The 22,652-nt window shown below is 38.3% G+C and overlaps 1 protein-coding gene across 7 annotated transcripts in view; it reads right to left on the reverse strand.

The window, feature by feature from the left end:
• The window catches only part of mcf2l2 (MCF.2 cell line derived transforming sequence-like 2), a 105,101-nt gene that overhangs the window by 79,776 nt on the left and 2,673 nt on the right, over window positions 1-22,652 (reverse strand). Inside the window, exon 1 of one of the 7 annotated variants that reach the window (XM_087836832.1) lies at window positions 16,982-17,293. The exons of the other annotated variants lie outside the window; for them this stretch is intronic. Within the exon in view, the coding sequence (XP_087692958.1) occupies window positions 16,982-16,997 (16 nt within the window). The 5' untranslated portion in view covers window positions 16,998-17,293. Of the gene's footprint in view, window positions 1-16,981; window positions 17,294-22,652 lie in introns of those variants that run through there. 7 annotated transcript variants of the gene reach the window in all.

A 22,652-nucleotide genomic window follows, 5' to 3' on the forward strand; every position in this document is an offset into this window, starting at 1 on the left:
AGATGAATAAAGATTCAAACATAGAAGCAAAGCATTTAAAGCAATCTGAAGCCTTATGATTTAGACCAGTATTAATATGATCAAACAGCAGTGGAACAGTAATTATATGACAGACAAAAGCATACATGGCAGAACACATAATAATAGGCTGACTTTAGGGACCTTTATCTACATTTTTCTTTGCACATCACATGTTCATCCTAAGCAGCCAGTTCTAAAGCTATCCATTTCTAACTGCTGTTCATATGACATTTATAAGGAACTGGAACAAAGCATTCTTAGACGAGGTTTTAAGGATATGTATTCCTGCTCTGGTTTAATGTTTATTATGGTTCTCCTGCAGGGTAAAGCTCTAAGTGCACTGTGCAGTGAACAAACCTTTCTCTGTTACAGAGAATAAAGACGTGCATTTACACTGACTGCACTTTATTACTCTGAAACATGCTTGGGTAGGTCTTGTGCTAGTGGGAGTGGGGACAGAAGCAGAAGCGCATAACAGCTGGTAGTGGACGCTAATGGAGGCATCATCAATGTACCTCTGTTGTTACTATCTGATTCTACTGACACACCAAGGATATTAAAAATTCAGCTTCTATTACAGACGAGTGCATCCTGAAATGTTTTATTAAATTTTGCTGATTTTGATAAGAACACACAACAATGTCTTCTTAAAACAAAACCTTGTCTTCGGAGTATCTAATATTTGCTACACTTGTGCAACTTGTGCAAACTGCTTTGGCTACATAAAACTAAACACTGTGTACTATCAATCCATCACTGTGACAAGTGTCTATTCTAAAACATTTTATAAAACAAACTTCCAATGCAAACCTTTGCCCAGTGGTAAATTTAATATAGTGGTTGCACTATTTAATATCATTTTAAATAAAGAAACAAAGTTTTCAAGATCAGGTTAATTTAAAAAAAAAAAGTATAGGAAATTTTGTCCAGGAACATTCAGAACAGTAGTGTTATACAACCAGAGCCAGGTCAGGCACCCGGCGAGGGAGACTGTTCTGTATTGTTGGAACATCAAAGTAGAAAGGAGTGGTGAAGACAGATGTGATGCATGACCACTTCAAGGCTTGACGAAAAAGTGCTGTTTTTAGAAACTGAAGCAGTCCTGAGTAGACAAAGGGTACGTGCAGGAGGAACTCCTATAAGGACGCAATGAACTCTATAATGGCACCAGTGAAATTCTTAATTTGGGAGATTAAGCTTGGACAACAACACGCAGGAACTAACAAAGTTTTCTGTAGATATGTTGAACTACTACAATTAAATGGTTCACTAGCATCTGTTTCTATGTTGGGCAGCAGCTCCTGTTCAATATGGCCACAATTATAGCCCCATGAGGAAAGCTGCAAACCTTATAGCCCTACTTCAAAGGGTGGGGCATTTTTTCAGTTTGACAAAGTCCTCATTGCGCCAGCAGCAAGTTAACAAAATATATTGTCAGTGCTCTGATGGAGATCAGATGGTGTTAGCAGTGTGTAAACAACAAGGCATATTCCAAGCAATTTTGATTTTTGGTTATATCTACACTCCCCTTATACATAGATGTAGTATTCATTGTACTTTCTTCTTCTGTGTAGGTAAGAACACAGTAAAGGTACAGTGACATCAGCGTCTTGTTCAACAAAACCAGGATAAAGGATAAGATACCAAAGTCCTGAGGTAGGCAGACTGAACATGAACCATAATCAATGTAAGAAAGTGCTGGAGTTATAATTTGAGATGGCATAATGATCAAACCAAAAACTGTGTTTAAAGGATGGACGTTGCCTATTCATTTGAAAAATTAGCTTTTTAAATTGTAATGGGCTACCAACTAATTGTAACTACTATCAACTGTTGTTGTTTTGGAGCTTAATGGGGACTATAATGTAGAAAATGAGCATAATGTTTTGTTCTTTATGAAGTGAAACTAGGGACTGATCTCATAACTCACCGGGAAAGTATTTACTGAGGGCATGGATCACAGTACCTGTTTTTTCCATAGACTTTCTTTTGCAAACAAACTGAGTCGCCCCCTGCTGGCCTGTAGAAGAACGCAGCTCCAAAGCACTTCTGTATTGAACTCACTGTTTTTTAAGCTATCTCCACTTTTCATATACAGTCTATGGATAAAACATCCATTTATTTTCCTAACCCCTCATCCAGTTCCAGGTCATCATGAGCACTGCACATGTCACTAGTAAATCCCACTGCTAGCTAAAATGTTTTAGAAAAATTTCCCCATTCCAAGCAGTATTTTTTCGTAAAATCCACTGACTATGCACTTTTGTTTGGTCAGCTATGGTCACACAGACCCAGAGGTCTTACCAAAGCAGGAAAAGACAAGCTTGATTTCGTCTGGAAAGGACTTGTCCTTTCATTAAACCCTGTCATTAAACCCTTGGTCACAGACAAAATGGCTTCTGTCCACTAACATATATCAGTATAATATATTTAAACTATGTTAAATGTTAAAAATTCTTGTTAAAATACCAAAAAGACATGAAAGTGATCACAGCACTGAGTGAATGAGTTTCAGTGTGTCCAAAAGGTGGCCAGTAATTTCTCACACAGCCACAAATATATGGAGCCAACACTATCACACACTGCTAGAATATACACACCTAGGCTGTGACCCTAATCCATCTGCTCTGAAAGGGATTAAACAGCATGCTCTCACACATTGTCACCACAGTCACGTGTGTTTCGTTTTGCACACTCCATGTTGTGTGCTGTTATGTTTGCCTTTTTTATGATTAATGTGTTGGGCTGCCTAATAATAATGAAACACCTCTTTGCTAGATTCCCAGGAGGAATCTATGAGGATATTTATATTTCTTCTTTCTATATCAATAACAGATCTTAAAGATCAGTACAGCTTAGCACAGCTGTTTAGTGACTCTGCTCCTATCTTTCAGAAACAAAGGACTAGAGTACCTATGGATAGCCAAATATAGTCATTAATATTTTGATACTGGCCTGAGACTTGGGAATCAAACCCACCTTTTAGCACCTGTTTCATAAATGTATGTTGTAATAGACAAACTGAAAATACTAACTTTCAGAAATGTCTTTTGAATGACTACACCACCTTTTAATAATTATTAGTTCAAAAGAATCAGACTGAGGAGACTCTAATTATTCAGGCTTTGTTTTTTTTATAATGTCTACATTACTGTAGAATACTGTTGTTTTAGGAACTTTAGATTCTTTTCCATTGTGCATTTACCAGGAAGGTGGCTGAAAAGTAACACCAAACTGTCAGAGTCACAAAAACTCTCTTCTTCAATTAAAAAAGCAGTTCTGCTCCGACCTCCATCGAGTCCTGACCTCAAGATCATTGATTGTCCAGAGTCAACATTAAGAGAGAGGAGATGCATAAAAGCATTAAAATTATCTTGGAATAAGCTGCATGCCAAAGTAGTAAGGAGAAGTGGTGTTTTAAAGGCATTAATGTGGATTTAGTTGTATATTTCTCTTTATTCTTTCAAATTGATTAAGTCTTGTGTTTTGCTTGTGTTTAGCCTTCCTGCATGTGCTTTCTTAAGTTGCAGTGTGTAGTGCCAGCCTCGCCACAGTCAGTTTATAAAATAATCTAGTGTGTGTGCAGCTTGTTTTTGGTATTTCTTAGAACTCACCAGGAATTTTTTTTCCTTTTTATGTTCCTCCACTCTCTTTGATTTTCCTGTGAGCTTACAGCACCATGGAGCCCTGGAATTGCAGCTGTCAGTGTTCCAGGTAAAACCACTTCGTAGCTCCTCTAATCTTAAAAAAATGCCTTAAGCATTAGCACTTTTTTGGCATCATTGAACCTATGATTTACAGAAAAGAATGTTTTTGCTGAAAAGCTACAGGGTTTATTCTCCAAATGTTAGGTTTATATTGTTGATTGTCATTTATGCTTAGAAATATCTACTCATATATGCTTGGAGTTTTATAATCAATGTCATGTTGGTAGAGGTTTGATCCTTAGCAGTCTGTGGAGACTCTGTGTGCCTCCCAGAGCACTCTGGCATGCACACACATCTTAAGGTCAGGAGAGAGGTTATATCTGCTCTTACTGATTTATGGTATAGGAGGACACCTACTCTGTATCTGGTTAAGTATAAGAGCCTTTTGTTCAGATGTACCCCCCCCCCCCCCCCCCCCCCCACACACACACACACACACACACATACTTACACGACACACACAGACAAGGTATTCTTTATACCTATATGAAACGTCATATGTTAATGACCCTATGCATATTCATGTAACCACAATAACAGGAGTGCTATGGGGAACCTGGCTGAGAGTCTGACGGAGGTCAAGTGGGTAGAACGACACTTGGCTCCAGGCAGGCCTCCTTCATGCATGAGTAACACAAAGAACTTTGCCTACTTGTGTCTTGCTTTTGCTGTGTAATTAAATTGTCTTGAACGTTCCAGCGAATAAGTTCAAGCTACAAACCTATCACCAAAAGTTTTGAATACTGAAGAAGAGAATCCAATGGCTGATTCTGAGAGGAGTAAAGTGGCAAAGTGCAGACAAATACTAATCCAGTAAGGCGACCAGTGTGTGTGAAAATTACCTATTATGTTTTTGATGCTTTTCATCTCAAGACCTTCCTGGCAGGAGCACACACGCAGGAGAAAAAGTAAATCCTCCAAGAAAGACCAGCAATCCCATCAAATGACAATAAACTCATAGTATCCAAACCCAGTCAGACATCCAGTAACAAAACCCCGGTCTGTCAACAGCGGCTGCTTCTTCTTCATTATCCTCCTCATCATCATCTCAGGCTGTTCCAGACATCCAGACGAACAAATCTCCGTCTCTCTCTCTTTTCTTGCATTTCAGTCGCACGCACTCACTCACACACAGAGCCGGAGCAGTCCCGGAACTGTTTGTGTGTTACTGTTGTTAGGTTTGCCTGTGGTCAGTTTTTCCAGCTCCAGCTGTAGTAAAACAGCTCAGCTATGAGCAGTGAGCAGCCTATAAGAAGCCACAGAGAGAGGACTGGGTGGGAGCGTACGTCAGAAGAAAGAGACAGAAGGAGGAACACAGAGGAAAATATAGAGTGGAGCTGAGCTGCAGCTGTGTGTGTGTGTGTGTGTGTGTGTGTGTGTGTGTGTGTGTGTGTGTGTGTGTGTGTGTGTGTGTGTGTGTGTGTGTGTGTGTATGCATGTTGCCCTGATCATGTGTGCTTCATTTTTGCAGGCTTCATGTTCCTGCCACAGAATCTGTGTGCTGTTATGTCTGTGTCTCTTTTATGAGTCGTGAGTTATGTTGGGCTGCCAAATGTGGACAACATGTGGAAGTAAACATTATTACTGAAATACCTCTTTTGCTTGATTCCACTCAAGAGTAATCTGACGCTAAAAAGATTTTTTGACCCCGATCTTTCAGCGCAGTATTGGTTGTATTTATACACTTAGCATTTTGAATAGTTGTTTTTGTTGCCTTCCTAGAAACATGAATGTCTGGTTTGCCATATCTATTCACAGAGAAATTAGGTGTTCAATTAACTGTAGTGTTCACTGTTAAACTCTAGATATAGTTTTACATGAGTAAAGCAATAACTTTTACTTGTTTTGAGTTGGTAGCTGTTACAATCAAGCTTCTAAACATATGGCTGAAAATATTTTTGATGTTTCTATAATCTATTTTGAGAGCTCGATTTTTAATTCAATTTATGAAAATGAATGAAAATGGCCTTTGTCTTCACCTACTGAGTGATTCACTAAACACTAAACACACGAGAAGCGGCAAGACCCTTTGGTATTTTAAAAATCTCATAAATGAATTAAATTAAATCCCTGTTATCTCATATGTCATGAAATTTCCTAAAATTGGAGGGGGGGGGGGGGGGGGGGAATTCGGGTTGTGTTGAATTTAAAAAAAAATGAAATCTTTACTTTACCACTTTTATCAAGAACCCCGTGAAGGCATTTTGACCTCATAGTAATTCATGTAAAACCACTACTGTAGCATGCCACTTTGCCGAGCAACACAATTGTTTATATAAATTTTGACATGAATACTGCTATAACACAAGCCAGAGCTAACTAGATTTGTTTGTTAAATAAACACTTATGGGAGTGTATTAGATGAAAAATGAATAACTACTGATGGAATGAGGTTGGGATTTTGAGCTGGAGCACAGCGGGGCAGAGCTGAGAGTGTTTGACCAAACGTGTGGAGAACCTCGAGGGTTGCTGGCTGTTCTAAGCAGCGGGGAACTTACTAGAGAGTTCAGAGTGTGGAGAACTAATCTCTGTAAATGTGAGGCGAAGGAATGCGGACTGAGGTGGAGCAGAGAGGACACTTGATGAAAGACTGCAGGTTTGGTGATCAGGGGCAGATGTGGACGAGATGATGTGTTTTGGTTTATTCTAATGTGCATTTTAACTTAACAATCTGTAATGAAGTAATCTCAATCTTGGTATCAATCCTGAAACAATGCACTGGATAAGCAGATGAAGTAGAAGACAATGGACGGATCGATAGATGCATGTACACAAAGATCGATGCGGCAGACACAAAGAGAAAACACGGAAGTGACATACTGACATCCACATACAGCAGGAACATAAAAACTGCACGTGCACACATAAACAAGTGCACATGTGAACTTGTACACATTGTTTTCAGCACAATGCCTGTTCAGTTGTTACATGTATTTTGTGACCTACTTCCTACAAGTGGATAAACATTACTGCATTCCCAGGCATGTAATTTGTGTGTGTGCGTTCGTGATTCTTCCACATTGTACAAAGGTTCTCAAAAACAAGAAGTCTGAGCAAGTGAAGTGAAAAAGCAGCACAGTCAGATTCAGATTCATTCAGATTTCGATACATGCTAGCCTCGGCTTTATGTTGATTCTAAAAAAAAAAGAAGGGGAAAAAAGGAAAGTGTTCAAATGAAGCAGGTTCGAAAGGAAATAAGTAATCAGAGTTGGGGAGTAACGGAATACATGTACGGCCGTTACGTATTTAAAATACAAAATGTGAGTAACTGTGTTGCGTTACAGTTACCGTTTCAAAGGGTGGTATTCAGAATACAGTTACTTTGTTGAAATGAATGGATTACATGGCGGTCTTTTCCTGTTTCATATGTTTGGCTATGTCCTCTCTATTTTTGGTTTCCCCGCAGGTGGAAACCTAAACAAAACACACATTAAGAGGCTCTAATGCCTGTGTCTCAATCTCGCGGCCCATGTCACCTCTACTTGCGGCTCGCATAATGACGTGAAGAAACATTTTAAAAAAATATTCACAAAATGATTTAATATGAAGGCAATAGGCAGAGTGTTAGAGACATAGCCCTAAAGAATGTAGCCTCATGGGCAGTGTAGTCCGTGCTGCAGGGAGAATGGACTGCCATACCCGTTATGTGTCTGCGAGGGAGGGAGGGAGAAAAAGAGTCGAAAAGTACGAAATGTCACCGAGAAGAAATGGGAGATGGAAGCATGTAAATATAATAATAACCACTGCAGCCAAAAAGAGTGCCTGACGAGCCCAGTTGTAAGTAAGCTATTAAGACTCAATTGTACACTGTGTTCGTGTTTTCCTCCGAAACAATAAGTTCCGTTGGAGCAGCCTTTCAACACCTCTCTTTGTCTCTCGCAAGCAAAGTCGACCCAGACAGCAAGGTAAAGCTAGTTTTCGGCTACGAGCCCGACATGAACCCGACGTATTAGCCAGAGGTCCCTTTACGGAGCTACGTTGATTTTTTCGGAGCTACGGACCTGTTTATTTAGTTTTCTATACGAGATCGCTGCAAAAAGTGCAGCCTTACCTAATGTCCACCTGACTGTTACTCATTTTATATTAAGAATTAAAAATCTAGTTGGTATTGGTATGGCGAGTAACCTTCAGTAATAGTAATAAATCACACAGCAATAGTACATTCATGTAGTTGTAAACAGCATGATAATATATTAAGTAATCCAAAGTATTCAGAATACGTTACTCTCATTGAGTAACGTAACGGAATACGTTACAGAATACATTTTGGGGCATGTATTCTGTAATCTGTAGTGGAATACATTTTAAAAGTAACCTTCCCAACACTGTAAGTAATGAAGTGCCAAACACTGCAATTTTGGAAATGGGCACTTGGAGTTTATTCCAAATGTGAGTCAGTCCCCAAAGATCACAATATTTAAATCCCTTATGTTGCACGCATTTAAATATATACTGTACACATGAAAGTATCAAAGTTGAGAAATTGACACTCCACAAACTAATCAGTGACTGAATTGTTATAGTCATCTTTTATATATAGTATATGATTAAAGTTCAGTTAATTTGCTCAAAAAGGGGAAGAGATTGCATAAAAACTTGCTTTGCAACAATGAATATATCAGAATGAACATAAGCAAAGGGAAACATTTCTTTTCAGCCAAGCAGAATATTTACTGTACTGTTATTATGTGCCCCAGGACTTTAATTTTAATTTACTGATGCAATGTTTAAATGTTTTCTAGGCAAAATGACAAAAAAAGTATCTGTGCAGGGACAAGCAGAGAAAACACATGGTGATCAAGAGAATGGAAAGAGAGAGAGGTGAAGATGAAACCTGGATTTTATCTGGTAATTGCATGATGTTAAATTGTGTAATTCTTAGCAGTGATGGGAACTGGGAATGTTACATAGACTAGAGTCTCTATTAACAGCATGAAGCAGGATAACAGCGGTCTCATGAATAAGTTCAGTGTGTTTGGAGTAGACCCACATTATACTCGCAGCTACCATTTTTAAGTGGAAGTAGTGGGCTGCCCCTGCTTTTTTAAGTTCATGCTGTAACCGCATTAATTTGTGATGATCTGCTCATTACAGACTTTATAGTGGTTTCCAATTTAAAATGTTTGCCAAACAGTGAATATGCAACAAACTAATTTTAATATACCTGCACGTCTTTGATGAAAAACATATGATATGTAAGAATTTGTTTCCATTAGTAAAAGGTTTTATATCACATGTGAAAACATGCAGAAGTTTATCAAACACGGTCTTAAGACAGCTTCCTATCTCTCTTTGATCTCTGTCAATCTCAGATACAGGGAGCACACAAAACAGATGCTTTTTTCATATACAAACACAAATACACAATTATGATGCAGAGCCTGTGTTATTTTTGGGTTGTTGTTCCTCAAGGTCTAGGTGAAGGGGGGGCTTCCTATTGGTTCTCAGGAAGAAGGCGTCAGCACAAGAAAACAATCAGAGGATGTCCAGTGACAGATCCGCTGATAACACTTCTCTGTTTCTCATTCCCTGACACACACATACATTATCCCAATGAATATCATTATCACCTCATGAAATGTGGACTGCTAATAATGAGTCACAAGCCTGATCCTGTTTTTAACCATGAACACTGGGGCATCTTGCAATGTGTGCATTTCTATATGCATTTGTTATGTAGCCGTCTTTGTTGTTGTTGCCATAAATTTGAGCATGCTTGGTCTTGATCTTGGACTTGACAGCAACTGACAAAACAAAGCACTCTGATGTTTGTCCATCACTCAGCACATATGTTGAGTAATGGGAGCACAGAAACATCTCTGTTGCTACCATTCAAAAATTAATTTTAATGACCAGCTTCAAAATGTAAAGACCCCATATTGGTTGCCTTGGCAGCAAGCAAAGAAAAAAAAAACCTAATAAACTGGAAAGGCAGAAACTGTTTCTTAATATCTCTGTGATAAGGTCCAAAAAAATCTGCATAGGAAGACTAATGGCAACAAAAACACAATAGATACTGGAGCTCATTTCTTTCTTTCTGTGCCATATAAGCAAGGATATTAGACAAAGATAAAAGAACCTGCACGTATTCTAACAACAGAACGATGAACTCTTCAGCCACAACACTTCATCCAAATGAAACTATAAAGCTTTTTTCTTGGTTTGTGCATTCATCTGTGTATTGTTTTCAATTAGGGAACTCCTATTAGCTGAAAATGATGTACTGGATTTATCTTGTACACTTGTACATTTTCATTGCTATTAGGATTATGACAATAATGGTCATTTACATATTAAAGTTTAAGTTTTACTTGTTGTTCTCACTCTTTGTTGGATTTTAACACCTCTGTTCACTTTTTGTTTGTGTCTTGTATTAATCATCACTTTTTATATATTTTGCATGATAATTTGAATTAAAAATCCTCAATCAAAGTTATTTCGGTGCTGCTTTAATCTATGTCGAATTGTTTCATCAGAAAATTAAAATTTTCTTTAGATACATCTTTTTGTGTGGTAAAACTGTGAACACTAGTGCACACTGTCACGTTTGAATAGGTTAGAACGCCCCATTCATTAGAGGCATAGAGGATTCTACACAGTCTGGTGAAAATATGAAACCCAACAATTCACATAGAACCATTTTTAGGAGCATAACCTGAAGCATGATCAAATAATTTCAGCAAAGTATCGATTCTTCTACTAGAACTTTAATTTGTACAAAGTTTATTAAGAAATTGCAGCAAAGCTTACGCACTCCAATCAGCCATATTTTCAGTACAGTTCTCTTTTTTTGTACAAACTTACTAAAGATTATAAATGAAATTAATTACCAACATGCTAGTATGCTAACATTAGCTGTTCTATAGGAAGGTTCCTAAAACTGCTGACGCCAACAAACAAGCTTCATTTCCAACTTCTTCCAATGGGATCTGAAGCTTTTGTTGCTTACATCTGTTTACAGGTTTCATCATCATCTAGAATTGAATAAACAGGCCATAGCAGCAGGATTGATATGAGCTACTACAACATGAGTCAGCAACAATAACAGTGTAAAATTATTTTTGTTATTAATAAAGACATTAAGATTTTATTGACTAGGACCTAACAGCAACTGAATTTCTGTGTTTTCTGCTGCTTCTGGGCAGCTGTCTCATACACACAGAGTCATACTTTATAAGCTGCAGTAAAAACATCTTTTACATTGTTGCTTGTCAAAGTAATTTTGCTTCTTTCAAGCCAAATTTTTAGTGCTATAGTGCCCAAATGTCTAATCACTCCCAAAGCTTGTATTGAACCAAAATTGTATAGTAGTGTAAAGGTAACATATTAAAAGGGTTGAGAGAAGAATGTAATGGTGCATAGAGGATTTACATACTTCCTAGTATGGCTGATTCAGTCTCCTGACACACCTCCAGGAAGCTGTAGTAAGATTCCATCTCAGCAATGGAGATCCGTACAGTGGAATAAGGTCCATAAACGTCCATATTCACCACAACTTGTAAAGCAAGATCCAAAGGTCTGATGTAACAGCCTTCCTCAAGATTCTGTTTGTAGTCAGAATAAACTGAATCTTACATGACTGTACTGCATGTATATTCTTTTCTATGGTATCTACCTGTCCTGCCTCCCCACTGACTCTGTAAGAGAAGCAGGGGGGTGATCCATGTTTGTCTAATGCTTCTCCTGTCTGTTACACACACAAATAAACACACTTTTTGTTTTCTATGCCGCTGTGCTGCTGGACCTTTTTGTTGCATGTCCCTGTACAGCCCACAAGATACCTGTAACCTCTCTACTTCTGTCTATGTCTGTTTCTGGCTCTCTGTCATAATCCCTGCTACAGGGTAAAGCCTATTACAGGTCATTTGCATACACTCACACCTGTTACAATCACAGACCTGCTGTGAAGGAGGGAGTTTACACTCTATGTAGACTCTATTAGAGGTTCTTTTCTACCCTGTACACTTCTCTCCTAATTTTGAGAGATTTTGTGTAATTTTGTGAAATAATTAACAACAAAAATACAAATAAAAAAGGATACTGTGGAGAAATACAGTATTGTTTCAAGTGAGCCAGTATGCAAAACATCAGCATCCTGGCTGCTCACCCACATGAAATGTAGGTGTAATATTTTCGGTCACACCTGTGCTCTTGCTCTAATGTGACAATACTGCAAACCTTTTAAACACAATCACCAACCTATGATAAAGTCAAGAGAATCATTTTGAGACATTATCAAGAATAGTCTTTTTTTACATGCAACACACAACTGGGGATTATCCGCACATGTATTCTCTACTGGAAATATGCTGCTTGGTATAGGCAAGGGATGGCACCAGGAAGAGTCTAGACATTCTCTAGCTCAGAATGACCTGATCTATTCTTGCGTAGGCTCCATCTGACATTATACAGACTTTTAGTAAAAACCATGTAATGCCTGATAGGACTTATTCTGACACTTAGAGCACTGCCTTGAAATGTCTAAAATAGTTCTGAGCTGAAATGCATGTGAGAAAACAGCTTATTTATATGGTGAAAAAAGCTCTACCTGCTGAAGTCTTATTTTAAGCTATCGTAGAAGTGGATTACAGCAGTGAACTCTATTCAGGTACACACTGTACTTAATCTTTTATAGTTTTTACCCAGATAAAAATCAGCTCATGTAACTTCAAGGCACTAAATAAAAGAAAAGAAGTTTTTTTGGAGGTGGCTAAAATCCCATAAGCATCTCATTTGAAAGTTTGCTGTATGGTGCTTTATTTCTGGCAAGTGAATTACCTGAAATTAGTTTGTGAGTACAGAATCAAAGAAAAACAGACCTTTTTTAAATGTTGGCATTTTTGTTTGTTTGTTTGTTTGTTTGTTTTGTTTGAGAATTCATAATGATGAGAGACAATCAAAATACTTTATCTCACTTCATTACCAAATGAAATGATTGAAATGAAATCATTTCTCAGCTCAGTTTTTCAGATTTTTCACATGCAAATAAACAGATTTAACCAGCTGGAGCATCATCTAGTGGTGATGCACTCAAATATGCAAATTGTAAAATAAGATTGTTTTATCTCACACATACAGCTCGACGCTGCTCCGGATCTATCTGTAAAATAATTTCTCTGTCTCCTCAGATGTGATCCTAACTCTGCCAACAAGTGATCAAACTGCCCGACTAACATCCTTCAAATGCATGAAAGCAGCTGTGATTCAACTTCAACTCCTGGATTAAACCATTAAATTCTCCCTGCTGTTGCCTTCTGTTGAGAACTGGATGAACCCAGAATCTCTGTTTCTTCCTTTTCTTGTGTAGAAACACCAGGACCAGCACATCATTGCTGGATATGAACTGCATTTCTTTTTTTTGTAGTGTGTTTTTGAGGACAAATTCTTTTGCAAAACCGTAATGCTTTTTGGTGCGTATTTAGATTACATGACAAATTTGCATCTCAAATAATTTAAATTTCATCTTGTACTTTAAGGTCCAATGGTCAATTCAAATTTTAATTTCATATGACAGAGCCTGTCACACCTGCCTGTGAGGATTTTAGGTTTCACTAAGGTTACCCTTTCCTCTGACTGTCATAACTGGTCTCTGCTGTCCTTTGTCAGTCAGCTGTATCTGGAACTCTTTCGTTTCAGTCTAAAAACTGAAGTTCTACAGGACCTTAACCTTAATACCTTTTTCATGTGCAGTTATGAGTCGAGTATCTCTGTTGGCCTTTTTGAAAAGTTGATGTTGGTTCTCTTGATGTCAGCCAGCTCCTTTAATTCCCCTGGAGAGGCTTGCTGTTCCCTTTATTCTCTCCTTTACTGCCCAAGATACACACTTTATGTTTGTTCTGTGGGTATCTGCCTGTGATATCCACGCATGCTTCATGTTTCATCCTTAATAGTTGATCTAGCCCTTCTTTGTGGATGGTCTAGGTACTGGACTTCAGGAGGAATCTTCTGCTAACAAATTCTCAAGCTTATAACAGGACTGTTGATTGAGCGAGAATCACAGAAGCACCAGTGACCTCAGATAATCCTTGTAACAAGTAAGAAAACATATTTTTAGTTTTATTTAAAACTATTGACTCTGTTCTTAATGCACCACATACTGACTGTATCGAGCCCTCATCAGATGCCTGTGAAAATTTTTTACACTTTTTTATTGAGAAGGTCTCCTCCACAAGGGCCTTGTGCTTATGACCTCTCAGTCTCTGTTTCCTGCTCTGCTGTCTTTGACAGGTTTTAGCCTGTGACTCTGTCCTTTTTAAAGGAGACTGTTGGTCATCTTAAGCCTGCAGGGTCTCCAAATGATGCTGTCCCTCCTCGACTTTTAAAAGAGGTGTTACCCACAGTTGGTCCTTTGGTTCTTGAGCTGGTAAACCATAGTCTGATGTCAGGTGTTGTCCCTAAAGATTTTAAACATGCAGTAGTCAAACCCCTGATTAAAAAACTTGCTCTTGATCCTACGGTTCTTGCAAACTACAGGCCTATCTCCAAACTACCTTTTCTTTCCAAAATCTGGAAAAGGTAGTTTACAGCCAAATAATGGCCTTCCTGGAAAAGCAAAATGTTTTAGAGGTTTTCCAATCTGGTTTTAAACCCTTTCATAGCACTGAATCAGCCCTTTTAAAAGTTTTTAATGACATATTTTAGCGACTGATGCTGGGGACTGTGTTGTTCTTGTGCTTTTAGATTTGACAGCTGCGTTTGATACCGTGGATTACGCCATTTTATTCTCTCGTTTGGAGCACTGGGTGGGCATTAGGGGCACAGCACTGGAGTGGTTCAGGTCCTACTTGGCGGGGCGAACTTTTTGTGTCAGCCTTGGTGACTATGTGTCGTCCTCTGCTCCCCTCTTGTGTGGTGTCCCACAGGGCTCAGTTCTAGGCCCCCTCATCTTCTCTTTATATCTGCTTCCTCTTGGTTCTGTATTGAGAAAGCACGGCATTCCTTTCCACTTTTATGCTGATGACTGTCAGATCTATGTCCCTCTAAAGAAAAAAGGCAGATACCTTACACAGCCATTACTTCAGTGTCTTGATGACATTAAGGCTTGGATGTCTGTTAACTTTTTAAAATTCAATGATAAAAAGACAGAGGTGATGGTTTTTGGTAGCCCCACTGAGACCCCCAATGTGTATGTAGATTCCCTGGCACAGTATGTTAAGCCAACTGTCACAAACCTAGGGGTCAAAGTGGACTGTGATCTGAAGTTTGATAATCAAATTAATGCAGTGGTAAAATCAAGCTTCTTTCACCTCAGGCAGCTGGCAAAAATAAAGCCAATTCTTTCACGGCAGCACTTTGAGACAGTGATCCACGCCTTTGTTAGCACTCGGCTGGATTACTGTAATGCACTTTATATTGGGGTCAGCACATTATATATTAGTAATCTACAGAGGGTGCAAAATGCCGCAGCTCGTCTTTTAACTGGCACTCGAAAGTTTGAGCACATTTCCCCTGTTTTAGCTTCACTTCACTGGCTGCCCATTTCTTTTAGGATTCATTTTAAAATTCTTTTATTTACTTTTAAAGCTCTCCATGGCCTAGCCCCATCTTATCTCTCTGAGCTGCTACAGCCTTATACACCCACCCGCTCTCTCAGGTCAGCTGATCAGCTGCTCCTGAAGATACCCAGGACTGGGCGTAAACTTAGAGGAGATCGTGCTTTTGCTGTAGCAGCTCCAAAACTGTGGAACGAGCTTCCTTTAGAGAATAAACAGGCCAGTTCTTTATCTGTTTTTAAGTCACTCTTGAAAACCCACCTTTTTACCCTGGCCTTTGACACCACGTGAGATGTTGGTTTTTTATTTTTTATTTTAGTTGTTTCTAGGTGATTCAATGCTGTTTTATATTGTTTTTGTTTCAATATAGGGCTGTTTTCATTTTATGTTTTATGTGTTTTACTTATTTATTTCGCTGTTTTCTGTTATTCTATTATTTTAACTTATTTTCTGTACAGCACTTTGTCCCTGTGCTGGGTATTTTAAAGTGCTTTATAAATAAAATTGGATTGGATTGGATTGGATATTTTTCAGCTCATTTTTCAAATAGAGCTTCTGCACCTTCTGTAATAGTTAAATTGACTCTTTCAATAACTCCTCACCACTGCATAAGCTATTATTATTCAGGTGCCCGTTTAAGTTATTTTGCCCTCTTCCATCTCTATGCAGTCTCACAATCAGTGTTTTGCATTAGTTTATCATGTCACAATAAGCAAAAACTGAGAAATCTGCACTTTGTTAAACTGTGTTCGTGCAGCCACCATGTATAAAAATGTTAGCATGTACAGTAATGTAGCTTACCTGCTTGTATTTTATATTTCACAAGATCAAGTACATGTCAACCTCTAAGATGTTGTCAATCATTTGTATACTTTTTGATTTGTCAAGAACATTTGAAATGACAATGATAACAATCCCATAGCTGTGACATTGTTGCTTCTTCCTTGTGTTGCACACAAATTCTTGACGCAGCATCTACCATACAGTCTCACAATTCCCAAACCAATCACTAAACAATAATGTACCACATGTGCCAGGCCGGTCTGTCTATCTACTTGACACATACAGGCACCAAAAGTCATGTGAATTTAAATATGGTGTTCAAAAATAACCAGAGACCAACTAAAATGAAAAAGACATATAAAAGCAAAACTAAAATCTAGAGCAACATTTTTACACATGAGACAAAGTCCTGTCAGTTATGCTTCCACCATCACCACTCTAACCCTTGTTGTAAATTTGTAAACTTCCCCACCAGGTAAGACACTAGGTTTGAGTACTTTCATTAAAAAGTGTTAAAGAGTTCCCAGTCGATTGCAATGTGATGACAAGAGGTCTTGACTGCATCTAAATATAATCATGCCCATAAATCAATAACAAGAAAAAAATCACCTTACACACACATAAATTACTACATATTAAAAATAATGATCTATAATGTCAATAAGTTTGCAGTTTCCCATTTTGAAGGACTTGAACAGTCACTAAGTGTAATTTCAAACTAACCTAGATTGGAATAGACTAACACACCACACAAAACTGTATTAATAAGCTGCAGGTCCATGTCACTCCCACTCCTGACAAACCGCTAAAGACTCGTGTGGATCTCCATCACTACCATTGACAAGGTGGTACTAAGGAAGCAGCATTATTATAGGCTTTGACCCTTTAAAGCTCTTTTACTGAGTACGGATTAAGTCAAAGCTATATAGCACACACACCTATAACACAGTCACTACAGTCAATATGACAGTCACTTACATATTACTGATCCCATGTTGCTGCTGATCTTTCTGTGACACAGTGTACAGGAGGGGCTGAGCCACACCGCTAAACCAACATCCAGTCCAATGTCCACAGCAACACACACATACAAAGATCTGGTGATACTACAGTCCACTCCTCAGGGCTGTCTGGTTTTCCTCAGTACTTCAGGACCAGTCCTTGTCATTTTGTGTGTAAGAGTAGCGAGAGACGACAGAGAGGTATGGATATGTGTGTGCTGATGTTCGTGTTTTCGTCAAAGAGGGGGGTTGAGCCTCTCCTGGCAGCCTTGTGACCGGCTTAGCTGCTCAGTTCTTACCACAGTTTACACAAATATCCTCAACAATACTCTCATCAGGCAGCGGGGACTTCCCTTCTCCTCTGCATCCTTCCATGTTTACTCCCAGCTTTCCTTTCCCCCCGTCCTGCTTCTTTTATGCCCCCTCCTCTCAAATGATTTATAAGGCTTCTCCACATTGTTTCTTCACTAGTTCTGGCTATGGATGTGTGTGAGATGGCTGCCACGCCCTATCTATAGACAAAGCTTTAGACTTTGAACTGATCATGTATATAAAACAGCACAATTAGACCAGTTTTGGTCACACTCAGAGTCAAAGATGCATTTATTCTAGTTGCATCGACTAAATTATTCAGATCAAAAAAATAGTATGAGGTTGGTTATCCATCAATAAGTGTTTTCCCTCCACCTCTTCTCGGATACTTTTAATTTCTTAGTTAAAAAATGTTAAGAAGATATAAAATAGTAAGATGGCGAATATTTACATGCACATCTGTTGGGTTGTGTCCAAAAAGCAGGTCAGGGCTGTGGCGCGTGTGTCCAAATAGTCTAATAAGTGTGTTACAGAATGTATATGATATATAATAAATGTTCGTTGCAGACAATAGTCTTGGCAGTTTATCAGACTTCTTCTTTTAGGTTAAATGTTGATATTTTCTGATTGTTAAAACTTTTCATTCCATATAAAAATACATGAAAATATAATATTTAAGGTGACTGAGGAGGATGCATTACTGCAATTTGGCGTGACACATTACTTGTATTTGAGGTTTTATTGTACTAAATTGTATCTGTTTATTTCCATTGGACGTCTCTTTTCACACATGAAGATGAGAAAAACCACTGAGTGCTAATCAGCTGCGACCAAGACAACTACAGTCATCAGCAACAGCCAATATCTGTCAGTGACCTCAGCCTCTCAGAAATGTTTGTCCTTTCCACACGACTACAGGACTCTTCATTAAAGGACACGCAACAAAAAAGTTCTGGGGTATTGTAAATCAGTTGCCTTAGTTCTTTTTGTGTTGTGTGACTGGACAGTTTGTGGAGGAGAAATATTTTCATTAAAATGTACCTAAGTTTCCTACTTACTGTGTTGTTTAACATCTAGTTCACACAATTTATTCTTAAAAGGACTTTTCTCAGAAACCTCTGGTGTTACAGTCTAACCTTATACAGTATTTCCATTCAGACAGTTCACGCATCAGCCTGAATCTTTCTCCACTTGTGTTTGAAAGTTGGTAATGTTGAACTTCATGTATATCAGTTAGAGCAGCCTGTAGGAATTGAATTTTTCAAAGCTATTTCAACAAAAAGAATAGAGCTTTTATGCTGCTGGTCCCAAAAAAGTCTCTTTTTTGGTCAACTACTGTTCTAACCGCTGACATCATGGATTATGTCACTGCAGGCCTTGGCTAGCTCACTGACAATGACCTTCTCCTGCTGGAACCAGAAAATCACCATAGACTTGAAATGACACAAGCGAACTATCTTAAAGTGACAGTCCAGGATGCACAAGACGTGCATTTCCACACATTACTGAGTACTGACGTTTCAGACCAGGCACTAGAGCAATCTGAATAATTGATGAACATGGCATTCCCACCAGTCCCAGATCGAAAAGGAACAGATGTTGTTTTCTGTTCTCTTTAGCACTTTATTGTTAGCATAAAAAACAAGCTTTCACTCGGTGTGTTTACCTGTTAAGTTATTGGTGAAATCATTTCAGAACTTTCAAGGAAAGCAAAACAGTTAGCGTTTCTGATAAACTGAAAAAAACTGGAAGTGAAACTATGAAATGATTCATGTCCTGATGAGAGTTTCCAAAGAACACTGTGATTACAGGAATACCTTTCAAAATTTATCAAGTATCTTGACAGCCAACTGAAGTTTTCAAAATGAAAAACTAAAAGGAAAACAGTAGTTGTATCAACGAGTTTGCCCTGTAGTCAACACTGAAACTGTGACCAGACCACTTGACCTTGGCTCATTTGACCTGCTCAGCATTTATCCTCTTAAAAATTGTTCTGTAAAAAAAATTAGGCCAAACTGTGAAAGTTCTCCTGTGCTATTGTTCAGGTCTATTGTTGTGAGCAGGACCGTTCAGCTGGCCTCTGTCCAGCAGACAGAAAGAAAGACACTTTCCAAAGGATATGGTGTGCCTCCCCTCCCCACCTCCACTCCTGTATCATATACAGGAAGAGGAAGCAGAGAGAATACAGTGCTAACGTCATCACTACATAGGTTGGCGCTGTTTGGAAGCTTGGGTGTGTGACAGGGGTGTCAGGCAGGAGGCCTCTGAATAATATTACAAATCCTGAGCTGCTATCAATAGGCTGCAGTTGAGATTTCAGTAGCGGACCTCTGAAGACGTGTAAGATGAGAATGCTGTCAAACACAGAAAACTGGTAGTGTAATGTTAGATGAATCTCCAGAAAGATACAATGCAGCAAGCTAAAAGCCAGGCAACAATACTGCTAATTCTGCCCTGTTGTATCTTATACCAAACGACATATATGACCACATTATGATTTGAGTTCCAAGCTGTAAGGATAAGCATCTAAGTTAGCACCATAAACTCAATACAATATTATAAATGATATATAGCGGTTTTTATACATGCACTACAGACCACCTAGCCTTTTTAAGGGGGCATAGCGAGGCATTAAGAAGCTACTCAGAAGACATAATCTCTTCAGCATGTCCTGGGTCTGCTCCATAGTCTCTTCAAGTTCAATCAAGCCCAAAACACCTGGAGGTAGACCTGGAGGTAGACATAAATGACTTCACCTAACTCTATTTAATCCTTTCCAATTATATAAATGTCTTTAATTTATTTATTTGACATGTAAAAGATAGCTGTGTACAACAGTCAGCCAATAAGATTTACATTTTCTGAGTTATGTAGAAAAGATTTCAACCGAGAAGAGGAATCACAGATCCATAACAGGTCGGCATTTTGTTGGCAAGATAACTCATAATTAAAACAACTGGGAATTGTGTAGGGGAGACAGGGGATAGTTGTAACATAACGTTTGACATTTCAACACCTGAATGCACTTAGAACTATTTATGTAGCTATGTGTGTGTGACAGAATGCAGAAATCTAGCTTTGAACATCCATGAGAAGAATTACTTTTTTTCATGGTTTACCTTGGTGTGGTTTGCAAAGTGCTTCAGTAAGATGAGGAAATCTGTTTCTTGCACCCATCTTGATTTATTTCCATTACCAGTACTTCCTACTGGTCAATCTCTGACAAAGTGGTCTGCATAACGTATGCGTGGGAACACAAACATTGGAGGAATTGTGTTGCCAATGGCATTAACCGCATATACAAAGGTAACCAGTGAACCTCTCTCTGTTTAATATAAATTAAAGTAATAGTGTGGTAAGTTGTAACATCTGCATTATTGTTACAACTAACCCAGACTGTTGCTGTTACAACTGACCCAGACTCCTATAGCCATGAACTAGCTAACATTACAGCCAACGGCTAAAACATTAGCACTTAAGACCTACACAGAATATATCCCCATAGACATACAAATAACATAATTTAAGTTTGATGAGTTTAACTGCAAAGCAGATAATGCTATTAGAAATTGACATAAAGTTTAAAAAAAAACTTACTTTTTTGCATACAAATTATTTTTTTTCTTCTTAAATTGTCTGTGTTTGCCAAAATGTGCTAATTCTTCACATGTGATAGAAGAAATGAATTGGGCATGTACAGGATGAATCACATCATTTGAAACTTAGCTCTGATTGGAGAAATTGGAAGTGCTACAACTATCCCTGGTTTCTCCTACAAGCTAATATGCAACGTGACTAACATAACATTAGTCACCTCCTATATGTGCTCATAATGACATCACCAGTTCAGATAAGGCTTGAAAGTGTTGCCTGAAACTGTTTGGCTCTTCCTCTGCTTCTGCATGCTCTGAAACCCAACTCATGTCAAACAGTATCATCTTATAACAGAGGTACAGTACATTCTCATGATCTGTCTCTACTGATCTAACACACGCCAAGGAAAATTGATTCCATCTTTGATCAATTACATTCTGCCATTTGAGGCTTCTCCTCATCCTGCTGCCTGCACAATATCAAAGATGAAAAGCCAACAAGCTCTCTTCAAAATGACTGTACAGAAAATTAGAGAGAGTGTCTGTCATTCCTTTAATGACAATAAGCAGAGGTGGAATTACATCACCAAAAGCCCTTATAGTTTGTTTTGTTTATACTCATAAAGGATGCAAGCATATGATCAACTGCAAAGGTATATAAATGGCAAACATTTACAGTGTAAGTCAACATTCATTTAAAATAGTAATTTAATCAGTGTCTGAAGCTGTGGCTTGGGTCTGGTCTAAGAAGGAACAAAAATGAGCTCCCCGCTGCTGAATGAGCAATGTGTTGTTGTGTTTAACTAATTAAGAGAGAATGCTTGAAGTACTGCAACAACATTAATGTGTAGGTTTCTGTAAAGTGGGCTTCTCTTTAAATGCTGTTCCTATAAAACTACTTGTTAGCACATTTGACTGTGTTTAATAGACTGTGAAATTAAGTACAATTATAGATTAAGTTGTCATCCATTCCGTTTCTGATTCTCTGCATTAGTATGCTTTTGGTTGTGGTTGAATGGTGAAAAAAATGACCACCAACATTTTTCGGTAATCACTTTCACTTTACCCTGGTGAGAAATATTATAAAGTCATAGAATGATGGCGATTTCATAGTAACTTTGAAATCCAGTGCTCAGGAAATTCAACTGCACTTATGCTTAAAAAGTATGACAGCGCATTCTGTTAACATGGGCCTGCTGTGGTGAAACTACAGAGTCCCGTAGATGAATTCCAAAAAGGTGCATCTTAGATAACATGCTTTTTATGCAACACTGGAATATAGCAGCCTACCAGTCGTAACAGTGAAAAGCTGTATTAGGAAAAATTGCCTCACCCAGCCATCGACTCATACTTTCCTTTCCCGCTGAAGAGGTGATTCACTTTAAGTCTTGCCTTTATTAAAGCTTGAGCATCTCCCAAGTAATTTTGTTAAGTAGCACAATGCTCATTTAGTTGTCAGTTAAACAAATTATTGAAAGAAGTATAAATGCATATTAGGCAGTTGCAGTATGAAAAAGAAAAAAAACTGCAGTAATTTACATGATAATCTGTGTCGCTTGAGTGTAATGTTAAAAGTTTGTTTTCATGAGCTGTTAATGCATATTTGAATTGTGGGAGAGCAATATTTTCTCACCTTTCATAAAGAATGGTTCAATGTATCCAGTGCTAAAGGGGACCATACATGAAGCAATGCAGCACATTTACTTAATTAGAGAATTCATCCAGCTCTTATTGTTGTTCCCA

Source organism: Neolamprologus brichardi, chromosome 23, assembly GCF_056152115.1.
Source record: "Neolamprologus brichardi isolate AB-2024 chromosome 23, ASM5615211v1, whole genome shotgun sequence".
NCBI classification, from domain to species: domain Eukaryota; kingdom Metazoa; phylum Chordata; class Actinopteri; order Cichliformes; family Cichlidae; genus Neolamprologus; species Neolamprologus brichardi.